The 15,679-nt window shown below is 56.1% G+C and overlaps 1 protein-coding gene across 1 annotated transcript in view; it reads left to right on the top strand.

Moving 5' to 3' along the window:
* The window catches only part of EEF1AKMT2 (EEF1A lysine methyltransferase 2), a 71,519-nt gene extending 59,214 nt beyond the window's left edge, over positions 1-12,305 (top strand). Inside the window, exon 6 of the mRNA XM_058698056.1 lies at positions 11,827-12,305. Within this exon, the coding sequence (XP_058554039.1) occupies positions 11,827-11,834 (8 nt within the window). The 3' untranslated portion in view covers positions 11,835-12,305. The remainder of the gene's footprint in view (positions 1-11,826) is intronic.
* Positions 12,306-15,679: the final 3,374 nt, after the last annotated feature.

Genomic DNA, 15,679 nt, shown 5'->3' with positions numbered 1-15,679 from the left:
TGTCTGATTAATTTCTCCACCAGACCCTGTAAAGTAGGTTGGTGATATGACTCGGTGGGATCGGGCGGGTGAAGCCCTGCCTGTAAGATGAGGTCAGGGTGTGACCTCTGAGTGGGTGGCAGGTGGGGACCCTGGTGGTTCTCGTGTCCCTCCCAGTCCTCCTCGAGCCTCCTGCGTCTTCTCCAGTGTTTCACCGTGATACTTGTGGTACTGTTAGGGGGCCCCGGGCCCCCGAGATAAAGAGGTCGCTGCCCTCCCAGCCGTGTCCCATGATCCCTCTGCGCGGGGGCGTGGCAGTCCTGTGGGAGCAGCACTGGGGTGCGGCCGGGGTTGGGGCTGGAGTCCTTGTTCCTGCCCACGGACCTTCTGGAGCCACACAAGCATGAAGACCATGCTTGTAGCCCAGGCTGGGGGGCGGCTCATCTTGCGGGAGCAGGAGAACGTAGCCGTCTTTGGACCCCGAGAGTCTCCATAAATGTTTTAGGAAGAGGGTGTTCTCGTAGCGGAGGTGGGGGATGAAGCTGTGGAAGCTGGTGACCGACTGACTTCCTGGGCCATCAAGAAGCTCCTAATCCAGAATGTTGTCAGTGTCACTGAAAGACACCAGGCCGCCCCTGTGTGCTTCGGGACTGAGCTTGGAAAATGCACTTGTACGACAGTCCTGTCTCTGCTCCTTCAGGATGTAAGAGAGAGGGGCGGGCTCTGCCACCCCACCTCCCCCAGCCTCCAGTTACCTGGCATTACCTGCCCCTGGGATTGCTAACACATCAGAGCGTCAGGGTGGCTTCCTGCTTCCTGCTTTGTCGTGTGGGAGGTGATAGTTGAGGCTGTGCAGCGAGTGAGGATCTGGCCTTTGCTGCTGTCCAGTGTCCCGGGACCTCGAACCTGACAGGTTAGCTCCAAGCAGGAGCAGGAAGGCGGCCTGCACGCAGCCCCCCACAGCGGTTTCTCCTTCCGCTCCTGCCACCCTTTGTCACAGCTCACACCCCCTCAGATCCGTGGTTGAGACTCAGACACACTCAGTTCCCCTTTGCATGTCACAGGCGAGGAAACCGAGGCTCAGAGAGGTAGAATGACCTGGCAGGTGGCTTGCACGCACGCGCTCGCTAGTCAGAAACAATGACTCCCATTTGACAGGGGAGGGAACTGAGGCCCAGAGAGGGAATGTGGCTTGGCCAGCAGGCAGAGCGGCTCAGGGGCAGAGCCGACGCCAGAATCCACGTTTCCTCTGAGCCCTGCTGGCTCCGCCCAGAGCACACTGCCTCTTATGTGGGCTTCTCTATATAGAGTTTTGATTTTGTTTAAAAAAAAAAAAAAAAAAAAATTTTTTTTTTAAACTCTTCACGTCTTTTGGTTTTTAATCATGGTTTGATTAAATTCGCTGTACTCGTAAACAGGTCTGACTGAAGAACAGGTCATGGTCGTCTTAGGCTAAGTGGCTTAACATTTCAGTAGATTATCTTTGGGGCCCTTGCTGTGTCTCCCTGTCCCCTGCTCTCTGCCTTCCTCTCCTTCACCCTGGTTTGCAGGCGAGGCTGGTGTCTGCTTCTGTGCTCAGTAAGTACCGGTCCTCTCCCCGGCCTTCGTTTCCTTCCTTCTGAGTTTGCTCAGCAAGTTCCAGCCCGCAGCACGCTCTTCTCTCGCGGCGTCTGGTGGGTTAACGTGGAGTGAGCGTTGCCTGAGAGCTCGTAGAAAACGTGTCTGTCGGTTCTCATTGATAAACGAGCTCCTGACAAGTTGTGCGTGCAGTTGGCTTTGGTTTCAAGAGGCAACACCGGCTGTGTCGTTCCCATGTTCAGCTTTGTTTTGGCTCTGGGTCTCGACACTCTCATGTCCCCGAATAATGTCACTCTCCCCCCGCCCCCGCCTCGAAATGTTATTTGCTTAAAACCCCAGAAAATCCCTACGACACTGAGAATGACTGTGTAAAGTCCCAGAGAACAGAGTCCTGATTTGGTTCAGGGGCTCATTGTGCGGTTTTGTTTTTTCCCCTTGAGTAAGACGGTCTCGTAAGGGAGCTCGGGTGGGTCTGTTCTGCCAAGGGCACAGGGTGGGTTCCTTTCTAGCCAGGTAATGTGACTGCCAGCCCTTCTCCAAACGTGGACCCTTGGTGGCCTCTGATTACCTGAAGGACTAGGCCAGGGAAGGTGTATTCATCTCAGTTGAGAAGAAAAATAACCTCCAGGGACACGCCTTGCTTTGGGGTGAGGGCTGGGGTGGGGTGAGCACGCCCTCTGTGAGGAGCAGGTGCTTGAGTTTTGCGGCAAGAAAGTATCTCTTCTCCCCTGAGAGTGTGATGCAGGCCTGTGCCACCTGTGAGGCTTCGGGCCGTTTTGCCTCTGGGGGCCTACTTTCCTCACCTGTCACATGCAAATGGAACCCTGAGTGAGCATAAAAATCAGTAGCGGACTTGAAGGTCCAGCAGCCCCATCCCGGGAGCGAGGTGCTGGGGGGATTCCTATTTCCTGCTCCCAGCAGCTCGTGCCGTGGCCGTTGAGGACGTGATCTTTGTTAGATAGTTTATAAGCATCTAGGAAGGGCCTACACTCTGCTCAGAATTGTGCTCACCTGTGGACTTGCGTGCCTGTAGGGACATTCTCTAAGGGCCCCCACCTTCCAGAGTCTTCCCTCCTTAACCTTCCACCTGAGGTGGGCAGGACCAGGATCCCTTCTTACAGATTACAGAGGATGAGAGTGAGCTTAGCAAAATTGCGTAGCTCGCCCAGGGCTCCACAGCTCCTCCGGGACCCAGCTGGGTGGAAGGGTGGCTTCTGGACGGGAATCCGGCACCCTTCCCCAGTTTTGTGGACGCCGCTAAAGACGTTGGTATCAGGTTCCTGCTGGGGCAGGCTCTGTGCTGAGACCGGAGGGTGACTGAGGCAGGTCCACAGCCAGACTGTGCAGGTGGAGGGGCGCCCCACCGCCACCAGGAGCACCCTGGGAGTGGACTCGGGGAGAAGGGTGGGCTGTGGCGGAGGGGTGGTCGGAGGCAGAGGCCCAGCGAGATGGGGACAGATGGACTAGATTCTGGCTGGCGTAGCAGGACTCCCCCCGGGGCTGGGAGCACCCCGGCTTTCGTGGGGAACACTTCATGCATGCCTTCTGCATGGCACCCGGTTCAGCTGCCCATCCATGCAGTGAAGGATAGAAAGTGATGACTTTATGTTCTTTTCACCTTCTCTGAGCTGCCCTCTCGCGCCCCCGGTCCCTGCCTGCCTTGGAACCCCTAGTGCTGTGTTTCAGCACTAGGTTCCAGAAGGTGGGTGTTCAGCCTGGGATACCTCAGGGTGAGCTGTGTGGACAAGGGTGTACTGCAGACCCGGCATTTGCTTCAGCGTCCGGTCAGTTTAACTGAGAAATCAAATGCTTCAAGGATCATTACGGGGAAATGTACAGATCCTGGAAGTTTACACATTTCTGCTAGAAGACTCCGTGGTTAAGACAAAGACTTTGGGGGGCGCCTGGGTGGCGCAGTCGGTTAAGCGTCCGACTTCAGCCAGGTCACGATCTCGCGGTCCGTGAGTTCGAGCCCCGCGTCAGGCTCTGGGCCGATGGCTCGGAGCCTGGAGCCTGTTTCCGATTCTGTGTCTCCCTCTCTCTCTGCCCCTCCCCCGTTCATGCTCTGTCTCTCTCTGTCCCAAAAATAAATAAAAAAAAAAATGTTGAAAAAAAAAAAAAAAAAGACAAAGACTTTGGAGTTTGGCCGATGTGGCTTGAGTCCTTGTTTTATCCTTCATGCCTGGGTGACCTTGGGCCCATGCCTCGGTTTGTCGCTCTGTAAAATGGAACAGCCACAGTGCCCGTTCGTAGGGACACCTTGAGGAAGCAGTAAGCATAGAATGTGCTATGGTTGCCATGGCTACTCTTATTCTATTCATGCTCTGATGAAAGGTAGGCTCTGTGTCACTCTGACTTCCCGAGATACAGACCCAGAAGATGCTGGGAAAATGGTAAAAAAAAACAAACTTTTTTTTTTTTTTTTTTTTCTGGACTCTGGCATTCGCTTAAATCAGCAGTGTTTGGTGTCGAGCACGTCCGAGGTGTCACCATATCGACTAGAGGGGCTCTGCTCGTCTCCGGTTTTCTGTCTGTGTGTTGAAGGTGCTGGAGGCATAGCTGTCTCTCATCAGTTCTCTTTCGGGAGGACTCGAAGGCCTGGGAAGCGTGCCCTGTCCAGACCCACGTCCTCTTACTGAGCCTCCGGGCCCTCTTCCTGGCACTGACGGGGTCCGCGAGAGGATGGGCTGTGGGGACGCTCCTGCAGCTTTTAACTTTCACCCTGTGAGCTCTGGGGGGACTGAGGTGCAGAGGCAGCAAGCCGGAGGTGACCCTGGGCACGTTCCCTTCCTTCCTTCGGCAGAGGGCAGCCTCGATGCCACCACAGGCTTGCAGCTCCCCCCTCCTCCCCTCCATCGGCTTGTCGCAGGGTCTGGCAGAAGGCACGACCCACCGAAAGACGCACTTCTCCACGTGTTCACGAATTTGCTTCTAGGTCCTGTCCCCAGACTGCTTTTGTCCTGCCGATGGCTGAAGTTTCAAAGGTCTAAAAATGCATGTGGCCTTCCCAAAGACCTTGTAGAATGGCTGTTTTCCTCCCATTTCCTTTGCTTAATGGAAGGGGAGGTGGACACACCGAGAAATGGCTTGCTTGAGCCATCAGGAGAGTCACTGTCTGTGGCCAAGGTCCTGTTTAGCTTTTGCTCTGAGCACTGTGTTTAGGGCGGCAAGGTATTCTCCTGCTGTAAAACTAACTTGTGCAAGTAGTCAACACAGGATATAGATACTCTGTAAAAGAAGGCAGAGTTTGTCTTGATGATCTCCAGTGTGGTCAGGTTCTTATTAAGCGATAACCCTTCAAAGTGCATTACAGAAGCATTTGGTAAACTCCTTTAATCTACTCGAGAGTTCTATAGAGGTTTAGAGTTTACTAAACTTTTTAGCATTCTGTAAATTTATTTCGCACGCACCAGGCAGGGTTCCCATTTGCCAGAAGCTGAGAGTCCCTGACCACAGTGGTATCAGAGAGCTGGATTCAAGGGTTGCAAATGGATGAAGGCACATTGAAGATCCAGAACAAAAGCAAGAAAGTCTCATGTTAGGAAGGACTTGTGTGAGGGATCGAGGCCGTCCCCTGTTCCCTGTGACATCAGGGAGAGAGTGGCCGAAAAGGCAGGCCTGCATTCACATCTTGACCTCAACCCCTGCTAGCTGTAGGATCTTGGGCAAATGCTGGCGTTATTTTCCTGGAGCCTCAGCCTTCTCATCTGGAAAATGGGAGTTCTGCTAACAGATGCCTATTCGCAGGAATGTGAGAGGTTAAATGAGAAGAGCTTGGCCCATGGTTGGTGCTCAGGGAGGTGGAGGCCAGGGGTATGGCCGTATGGGGGGAGGGGCTGTGAAGGGAGATGGGGGGTGTTTCTGGGACTGAGGTGCCGTGGTGAGGGATCCAGGGCCTCTCTCTGAGGGTGGGCGGTGTCGCCTGGTGCCCTTCCCAACCTGCGAGCCTGGTTCTGGGCACAGTGTCAGGGAGTCCAGGCCGTCTTCAGGTAGATGCGCCCTTGGGGCAGGACTTGGGGGGTGGGCAGAGCCCTCTGCCACCCCATCTATGCCCAGGGAACAGGAGGGTGGTCAGGGAAGTGGGATCACAGATCAGTAGAAAGTCTGACTTTGCTTTCTGCTCTTTCGATGGAAATGCTGGAGAAGGTGAATCACTGAGAGGGGGGCTCCTGGGGTCAGAGCCTGAGAGTGTACGTGCCCCTGAATAGCAGGCACCTGCGGGGGGGGGGGGGGGGCGACCCCTCCTTCCCGTGCACAGTGGCACCCCAGATGGATGTGGAGGCAGGGTGCGAGGCCCCTCTGTCTGCCATGAGCACTGTGCAGGGAGTCTGATTTACCACCTAAATAAGGGCACAGGGAAGTGACAGTACAAGATGTAAACAAAGGCAGGGAATCAGTAGGAGATGTACCGGGAAGATGTTGAGAGACGGACAGTGGCTACTTGTGCCGAGGGGACCAGGCACTGATGTCCGGGGCCTTCTCTGTGCCCCACTCTTTCATACATATTTTCTTATCCGATCTCCCAGCAGCCCCCAGAGCAAAGGTGTCACTGCTTTCGTTTTAAAGAGGAGGACACTGAAGTCAAGTGATATGCTCAAAGTGAAGGCGGGGGCTGTTAGAGCCCACGGCACGGGTCCTTGCCCTACCTTGCAAGTGGTTTCCTTGGTACAGGCAGTGGCAGCCACGTGGACTTCTGCTTTTTACTTTTAAGCTTTATATTTACTTACAGTGCAATTCATGTTTTTGATATTTCTATGAGTTTTTTTTTTTTTTTTTAAGTTTATTGAGAGAGAGCGTGCACACGCGAGTGAGGGAGGGTAGAGCAGAGGGGGTGGGGGGAAGGGAATCCCAAGCAGGCTCTGCGCTGACAGTGCAAAGCCCGATATGGGGTTTGGACCCATGAGCCATGAGATCATGCCCTGAACTGAAATCGAGTCGGACGCTGAACCGACTGGGCCACCCAGGCACCCCAGATAGTTCTATTGGGTTTGATAAATGCGTAGATTGAGTAGGTTTCTAAAATTTTGAGATCGTCGTAAATTTACACGTATTGTTAAGTCGTAGAGATCCTATGTGTCGTTTGCTCGGTTCCCCCCAGTAGTGACGTCTTGCACAACTGTCATTCAGTATCACAAGCAGGAAATCGACACAGAGGCAGTCAAGGCATGGGACATTCCCATCACCAGGAGGATGCCTTCTGTTGCCTTTTCATCCCCCACCTGCCTCGCCCTCCCACACCCCCAGCCCAAACCCTCATCTCAGGCCCCAGGTCCGCACTAATCTATGCCTCATTTCTGGCGCTTTGTCATTTCAGGAATGCTACGTGAATGGAATCATGCCATAATTAACGTGTGGGGATTGGGTGTTTTCACCGCACATAATTCTCTGGAGAGTCATTCCAGTAGGTTTCAACGTCCCATTCCTTTTTAACGCTGAGTAGTATTCCCCGGTGTGCCTGTATCACAGTGTGTGTCTCCGTTCGCCCCTTGAAGGACATCTGGGTTGTTTCTTGGTCTGGGCTGTCACGAATATAACTGCTGTGAACAGTCATGTGCAGGTTTTTGTGTGAACGTAAGTTTGCGTTCCTCTGGGATAAATGCCAAGGAGACCACTTGCTGGGGTGTATGGTAGTTGCTTGAGTGGGCTTTTGGAGGATGCACTTGGGATGGAGGGGCAGCTGAGGAGTGGGGCCATGTTGCAGGTGGACGTCGGTGGGAAGCATATGCCTGGGAGCTGGGCCACTTGGGTTCAGATGCAAGATCAGCCTCTCCGCCTTGGTGAGCTTTATCCATCTGTAAAATGGGGGTAAAGCGAGCCTGTTGTATAGCTGACGTGTATAAAGTACTTGGGACCCAGTAGGTTCTCAATAGATAGAAGCTGTTTTTTTGTTCTTTGTTTTTGAGAGAACGTGACGTGGGATAGGGACAGACGGCGGGGGGGGGGGGGCGGGGGGGGGGGCGGGGGGGCGGGGGGGGAGGGGAATCTTAAGCAGGCTCTGTGCTCATGACCCTGGAATCATGACCTGAGCTGAAATCAAGAATCGGACCCTTAACCAACTGAGCCACCCAGGTGCCCCTAGAAGCTGTTCTTAATATGGGTTAAAAGAAAACCTGCCAGGACAGAGCAGGGTCTGTGCCCCAGAGGTGGCCTCCAGGAGGCCTTTACCTTGCCACTTGTGACTCTGAGGCACCCCCTTCAGCCTTGGGCAGAGCCACACTACCAGTTTACCTACGAGTTGTCCCTTCAAAGGCTGAACCTCAACTGCCCTCCCCCTCCCCCGCCCCCAGCTTTTCCCTGAGAAGCCCCTGGCCCCGTTCTCAGACTGGGCTGTGAGTCTCTGGACGGGCACTGGCATTCCCCAGTGAACTTGGCCAGGCCCATGCCAGGGATCAAAGGAATCCCAGGGAATTCCAGATTGTGCCAGGCTCTGCTGGTCTGGATTTGCCTCACAAAGTCTAAGAATGTGCCTGGATCCTTTCAGATGTTGCTACAATTTAGTCTCTTTCAAAATGTGTTTGAGCTCTTACTGTATTCGGGGCACTGTGCTAGGTGTTGCAAAGGGCCCAGAAAAAAAAAATCACTCTTTTTCAACAGATCAAAGCAGACGAGCCCCTTGGGGAGCCCCCTGTGGCCACACGATAAAGTCTGCGTTCATGGGGTGGCTGGGTGGCTCATTTGGTTAAGCGACCGACTTCAGCTCAGGTCATGATCTCGAGGTCCGTGAGTTCGAGCCCCGCGTCGGGCTCTGTGCTGACAGCTCAGCGCCTGGAGCCTGCTTCTGATTCTGTGTCTCCCTCTCTCTCTACTCCTCCCCTCCTTGCGTGCACTCTCTCTCTCTCTGAAAAAAACATGAAAAAAAAAAAGAAAAAAAGTCTGTGTTCAGTGGGCAGGCAGAGCTCTCTTGGCTTGAACTGGCCGTCCCAGCTCCTTGTTCTGGCGGCCGCCTCTCCTTGCCACACACCCTGTGTGGCACCTGCCACACAGTGTGCTCACCGCGTCCCGTGCACAGGGCAGGCCACTGTGCTTTGCTTACGGTCTTACTTCCGCTAGTGTGCCTTTCCTTCCTGGTGAAATCTCGCCTATTTTCTTTTTCACCAAAAAAGTATCCTATGCCCTGGATGAAGGATTTAAGGAGCACACCAGGCCGCACAAGCAAAGTGCCTCGAACTCTGGAACTGCGGGCCCTTCCATAAGGCGGCCGTGCTTTTGGGACTGCGCTGTTCTCCTCTCTCCGTTCATTTCACAGGGTGTCTTGGGGAGGGTTTCACATCTGTACCATCAGAGTTGCCTCGTTCCATCCGTGGCTAAAGCGGCACGGCGTTCCTTCGCGTGGCTCCGCCGCGATGTGTGTGAACAGTCCCCGGGTGGTGGCTTCTTGGCTGTCCCCACTCCTGGGCTCTTGCGGGTCATGCTGTTATGTTGTCGGCACACGTGCGGGGGTGGGGGGCTGTTTACCACTGCGCTCCGGTGCCCCGTACCCCTGCCTGCCTTAGTTAGATTAGTGCCGGCGTTCGCGGAACTCTCCGTGACCCTCGAGGACGGGCATCGCGCTCGACTTCCCTTCTCCACTGGGCGCCTGCCGTGTTTGCCGATCATCCGTTTCCAGAAGCATGTGGGGCTCCGGTATTCGCCCCTCGTGCTGCCGCCGTGAGTCCCGCCTCTCGTCGGGGCTCCAGCGGGGGCAGAGCTGCAAGAGCAGGGATGCCCGCACCGCTGCCTCGGTCCGGCTTCGTGTTTGGTGCCTGTCGGCGGCATCCTGGTGGCCTAATGCGTTTCCATGGCAATGGAGTCCCACAGCATCATTCTTAATGAGCACCTACTGTTTCACCAGAGAGATGGGCCATCATATGACCAGTGGCATCCTGATCAAATTTGGCCTTAAAACAATTTAACGGACTTTCTCTTTAAAAAAGTCCGAGAGGACAGATCGCTGCTCGGGCGGCCGTTGCCGAGAAAGGATCGGGACCCGCAGCCTCCCCGACGACAGTTGTGACGGTAGCTGCCCTTCATCGAGCACTTCCTCACAGGAGCACATGAGCTAGGACTTCTCACTGAGCAAAGGGTTTGAGCTCTGTTGTCACATGGTACAGGAGTCTTCTGAGGCAGGCGCTGTCGTCCGTAGTTTATGGAGAGAGAAAGAGACTGAACTTGGTAAAGGTCACTCAGACGGTGCGTTTCAAGAGCTGGGATTCCGCCCCAGGTGTCCTTGAGCGAGGAGGACGTGAGCTGGTACCTTCCGAGCCCGCCTGCCTTTTAGGGAAGACGGAAATGAGAGGCGGGGGCGGGGTGGTGCCAGGGCAGGTTACCTCTGGGCCTTGGGCCAATGGCTGGCTGCCCCAGAACTGCATGAGGTCCTACCCAGAAAGAAGATGGCCGCCGGCGGGCCTCGACTCCGCCATTGAGGCGGCACAAAGGGTCCCTTTGAAGGGAGAGTCCGTAGCACCCCGCCTCCCAGCCCCGCTCCCCAGCCAAGCATCCAGGGGGCTGGCGGGCATTTCTGGCTCAGCTTTCTGGCCGGAGCTTGGAGGAGTGGTCTGAAATTCTTTCCTTGAGCAGCTCACTCTTGGTCAGAATGTGTTGCTTCTAGGCCGATGTGGCGTTGAAGTGCGCATCGGGTCACCCGGTGCGACCTGGGAGCCTACCCTCCACCAGGCCTCTTCCTGAACAGCCAGTCCTTTGAAAATGTATTGATTTCCCCCCCTCCCTTCCTTGCTTTTGCACTTTGGATGAACCTTGTTTTCGAAGAACAGTAGAAGGTAATTTTCCTGTGCTTGCCAGCTGGCCCGTAATTGAGCAATTTCAATAACACCCACTGTAAAGTCTAATCGAAGTAAACAGGAAAATATGATTTACAATCTGGATAGCAAGTAAATACCAGGGTGCAATTAATTTTTACACAGAGCAACAGATTCTAGAACATTTTCCTGCACTGAGCAGTTTGTTTTTAATTACAGATTAGGAGCTGGCCTTTTCTACTATTATCGTCATGATTTTTTTTTACTTTGTGATGGTGGTCTTCGGGTTCCTTGCATCTGATGTGACTTCCTTTGACGGTGTAACCACAGAAGGGTGGAAATAGGATCAGAGAAACTGGTTTGTAAGGAGCGCGTTTTCAAACCTGAGCCAAGGGCTGTGCTCTTTCAGCATTTGTTTGAGGGGTGACGCGGGAGGAGGTGCTGGTGGGCCGTGTGGCATGGCGGCCTGAGAGGTCTCAGGCTACAAAGGTCCCCAGTATTGCAAATGTGTCATTGTTGAGATGTCCTTCTAGGGATGAGAAATAGTGCGCCTTTAAAATTTTTTTTTAAGTTTATTTATTTTGAGAGACAGAGAAAGGGCATGAGTGGGGGGGGGGGGGCAGAGAGAGAGAGAGAGAGAGAGAGAAAATCTCAAGCAGGCTCTGTCCTGTTAGTGCAGAGCCCCACACGGGGCTCCAATTCACGAACCGTGAGATCATGACCTGGGCCAAAATCAAAGAGTCGGGTGCTTAACAGACTGAGCCACCCAGGTGCCCCTAGATATGTGCCTTTCCGTGGCCAGGGTGCCTGAGCGGCTTAGCCAGTTAAGCGTCCGACTCTTTGATTTTGGCTCAGGTCATGATCTCACGGTTCGTGAGTCAGAGCCCCGCGTTGGGGTCTGCCATGTCTGCTTGCAGCCTGCTTGGGATTCTCTCTCTCTTCCTCTCTCTCTGCCTCTCTCTCTCTCTCTCTCTTTCTCAAAATAAATAAGTAAGTAAAGTAAGTTCTCCAAATAAACAAACCCTCCAGATTCTTCCATTAGCTTCTGTTCATAACCGGGAGGAGGGTAGTAGCTTCCTTGCTGACTGAGGCTGCCTGAGGGCTGACCCCTTCAGTTTTGACTGTGGGGCTGGTCTGTATCTGACCCTCAGCCTTGGGCATATAGCGAAGCTGTCTGTAAAGCCAGCTGGGTGGAAGGTGTCGCGTGACTTGAGCAGAGTCTGGGGACAGCAGATTGTGACCGACCCAGACCCTGAGATAGGTCTTAAAGGTGCCATGTGGCTAACCTGAGACACGTTGCTGGACCCACCAGTGCGTTGGCTTTAGGGACGCCTCAAGGCTGGCATGAGGTGGGGGGTGGGGACTCTGAGAAGGTGATTCTGGACTTTGTGGCCAGAATGCCTCTCCTTCGGCAGGGAGGCAGTTCCATTCCAAGCAGGGTCCTGGCATGGGGTTGGCGGGGGCGTGGGCAGCTCTCTCAGGGCCCCGGTCTTCCCAAGACCTGAATCCCTTTGCCTTTCTGTTGTCTTTCCAGGGAGTTGACTGCACTTGGCCATTTCCTGGAAGAGCCCCAGCCCGAGGGCAAGCGGCCGATGGGGAGCTGTTACTGCTGATGCCAGTCACCTGGGAGGTGCCCAGGAGGTCACCCTCTGCCCAAGTCTGCCCAACCGAAGATGGCTCGTGCCCACCCTGGGATGGAGCCCAGTGCCTGAGGTCCTTACCATGGTGATGATCCTGAGTAAAAGCCTCGACAACCAGGGAGCTGACTCCATAGCATGCAGGACCTTCAACCCTGAGCTGGTAAGGACTCAGGGGGCCTCATATCTCAGATGACCTTTCTTGAGGCCTGGTGTCCAGCTGGGGCTGTGGACCGAACATGCAGGCTTAGCAGACCGAATCCAGAGTGCCCGGGAGCAGAACTCTGGGAGATGCTGCAGGCCAGGGCAGTGGGCACAGTCACCCAGAGCCTGGCCAAGTACGTTCAGGAAGTAGCTGGCGAGGTCCGGCCAGCGCCCTGCTAAATAGGACCAAGCGTGGTTCTGCCGTCCCTGCAGCTCCTTCTGGTCTCCACCCGGGGAGGGGAGGGGGTTTCCGGAAGGGAGGTGGCGGCCGCCTGGGGAATGTCAGGGGTGGGAGAGGAGGGGGAAAGAAGGCGCAGTCTGGCGGCCAAGATGGTGGGCTGTGGTGACAGCCGCTCTCTGCCGCCGTCTGCCCAAGTTGTCCTCCGACCAAGCGGCCTGATGGGCTGGGCCAGAGAGGCAGACGGCCCGGCCTTCTCCGACTGAGAACAGAGTAGCCTCCTAACCCCCTTCCAGCCCCAGCTCCTCAGAAGTGAGTGGGGCCGCTTCCCCGCAGAGGGGCCGAGAAGAGGTCCCGCTCCGGCTTGAATACACTTGGGGAGGAGTTTTGCAGATAGCTACATCCCCAGCACTCTGACGCTTCTGTGGTCAGCAGGCACCCATCCCGGTGCCCTTCACAGCCCCTCGTGTGAGCCCACCCTGGCACCCTCGTGGGCTCCCTCCCCAGGCTCGCACCGACAGCCAGGCCAAGAGCGGACAGGACAGGCCGGGTCTCCAGCCCTTGAAGGAGTGTGGGAAGGCTGCCAAGACCCGAGGCCTTTACGGCCCGCCGTGGGTGTGCCGGGCACTGGACTGGAAGCATTCCGCAAGCGAAGGTGGGCCGGTCTCTCCGCCCATCACGGCTTCCTTTCCACTTTGCATTGAATGTCTCTAACTAGATTCTCTCTCGCCATCCCCACTCCTGCCACTCTGGTCCCACCTGCCGGCCTCTCTCGTCTGGAAGTTTGTTGTAACAGATTTGCTTCTGGCTCGTTAGCCTGTTACGCACCCAGCAGCCACAGGGACTACAAGGCAGATGCATCCCTCCCCCGCTCCAGCCTTCCACGGGCTTCCCACCTCAGGTTGGGCAAATGCCAAAGACCTGGCTGGGAGGCACGAGGCCCATGTCCTCTGGCTTTCCGTGACCATGCTGCTTTTTGTCTGCTCTCCCTCTGCTCCCTCCACTCCGCTCGAGCCACACTGGCCTCCTCGCTCAACGTGTCAAGCAGGAGCCTGCCTCAGGGCCTTTGCACTTCCTGTGTGGCCCAGAACACTCCCGCTTAGCAGGGCTCCTTCCCTCCCTCCCTTTCTTTTTTGCTCACTTAACCTATCATTGAACTCTGCCACCTTTACCCCCTCTCCCGTGCTTGCTGCCCCTCTCCCTGTCTGTCTTCCCTCGGAGTGCCTATCCCACATTTTGATCTCGTTTGTTGAAAGACTTCACTGAGATGTGAGCTTCATGAAGGCAAGGAATTTTGTTTCTTTTGCTCGTTGCTGAGTACCCAGTGCCTGAGACCAGGGCCTGGGCGGTGCTCAGGGACATTTGTAGAGTGAGTGAATGTGGGTTCCTGCACCCCAGCTGCTGCTCAGCTCGGGTTTGCTCTGGTTCCTCTCTGGCTGCTGCTCAGGTTCACAGCCGAGGTGCAGGTACGAGCTGCTCTGGCTTTCTGCTGGCGGGGGGTGGGGGTGGGGTGTTTTCCTGCTGAAATCTGAAGAACACATCTGGAGTAGCTCTGACCAAAAAGGAACGACCTCCGGGGTGAGGGCCATCTGGAGGTCCCCAGGGAGGGTCCCTGCCCGCTTCCAGCTGTGTTGCTGGCCTCAGCAGCTGCTGCCGAACTTGGTCCCATCTCAGGGCCGGCCTGGCCGGGGCTGGCTGTGGAGCTGGTCCCGGGGCACGTGGGCCCCAGGTCAGCTGAGCTGCTCTTCGAGGAGGCAGGGCCTGAGTGCCTGCCAGCAAGAGCGTGGCCGCCCAGCCCTAGCCTGGGAAGGGAGACCCATCTTCTCAGGAAAGCAAAGGAAGGTTGAGGGAAGCGGACTTGAAGTCCAGGCCTGCGCAGCCGGCAACCGAAGGGAGACCCCGCATCGTCTCGGCCTGGTGTTGACGTCCGTGAGACGGAAGAGAGAGTACGGTGATGGTAGAGTGTGCTCTCTCCCCCGGCCGGCGGTGCTGGGAGGAAGCAGACGGGGGCTTTGCTTCGGCTTCCTAAACTGGCAACACCAGCCTCCTGTAAATACCATCAAGATAACAACGGGAACATGGAAAAGTGTTTCTCCTTTGTTTTCTAAGCAGGCTAAGAAGATAACAGAAAGCAGGGGCGGGGGTGGGGGGGTGGGGGGGGCTTCAGATTAAAAAAGAAAACATGAGTCACAGACCACTTTGGAATTAGGGGAGCAGGCCCCGGACACACAGCAGTGAGAGAGAGAAAGTCTGAAACTGTGGGTGAAAGTCACCTGGGGGCCACCCAGCGACCTTGGGGACACGGGGCAAGTTGGCCTGTAGACCCTCCCTCCCTGCCCTCTGAGGTCTCTTGTTCTTTTTCTAAAAACGAAATGCGGGGGACAAGTGACTGGCCTTGTTCCCGAGAGAGATGTAGGAAACCAGAAAAAAGGGCCGAGGAGTGCTCGGCTGCCTGGCCCTGGGGAGAGAGGGCTGAAGGCCCCGCCCGGCCCCGGCCCCGCCCCGGTCCGGCTTGCACACTGCACAGCAGTGAGGACTGTGCTCGGTTCCCCTTTCCCCCACTCTGCTGGTCGCTTTCCTCTGCAGAGTGGGCTCTTCCTCCTCGTGTTCTAACATTAGCTACTGCTGCTGGAAGGCAGCCCGGACGGTTGACCTCGGGAGCGGCGTTCTCCGGCCCCTCCCTGCACGCCCACACTCAGGCCATGGCCCGTTCTCCGGGGCCCGAGTGACCATCTTCCCTGGCCCGGCCTGCCTCCACCCCCCCCCCCCCCCCCCCCCCCCCGGCCAGCGACAGCCCTCTCTCTCGAGTCTGGAGACTGTCCCAGGGTAGAGGGTGGAGAGTGGCTGCTTCCGTTTCCCCAGCCTCGAGGTGTTTCCTACAACAGCCGACACTGGTTTTGGGAGCAAGTACTTGACTTTGTTCTTGTCGGATCAGGATGCCGAGGCTGTGATTTGCCTCTTGGGAAGAGCCCGGCCGTCCAGGCCTTGCACGCAGCTGCCTGGGCACGGAGAGCCTTCATACCCACAGCCACCCTGAGTTGGCATGGGGCGCAGCAGCCCCAGCCGGGATCGCTGGCAGGCCCCAGGCTGGCCTGAGTTAGAACCTTGGGGTGCACGCGCGGTCCGCGGCAGTCCGGTGCCTTTCTCCCACCTACCCTTAGCCGCTACCCACGCCTTGGCCAACCCTGACGCCCGGGTTGGGGGGCAGGGTCACCACTCCGTCTGTGTTGGCATCTTTGGGAGCGTCCACACAGGGGCACTCGTCCCTCTTTGGCTTCTTTTATCCTTGTCAGGCGTGGCTCCGTCTTCTTCCCACAGCCGTGGTCTCACTGTGTTCCTTTCAGCAGGCTGGGGTGCCCTGCTTGTCC

The sequence above is a fragment of the Neofelis nebulosa genome, chromosome 13, assembly GCF_028018385.1.
Source record: "Neofelis nebulosa isolate mNeoNeb1 chromosome 13, mNeoNeb1.pri, whole genome shotgun sequence".
Taxonomy (NCBI): Eukaryota; Metazoa; Chordata; class Mammalia; order Carnivora; family Felidae; genus Neofelis; species Neofelis nebulosa.
Note: the sequence above shows the minus strand (reverse complement) of the source record. Positions and strands in the feature narration are given on the sequence as shown.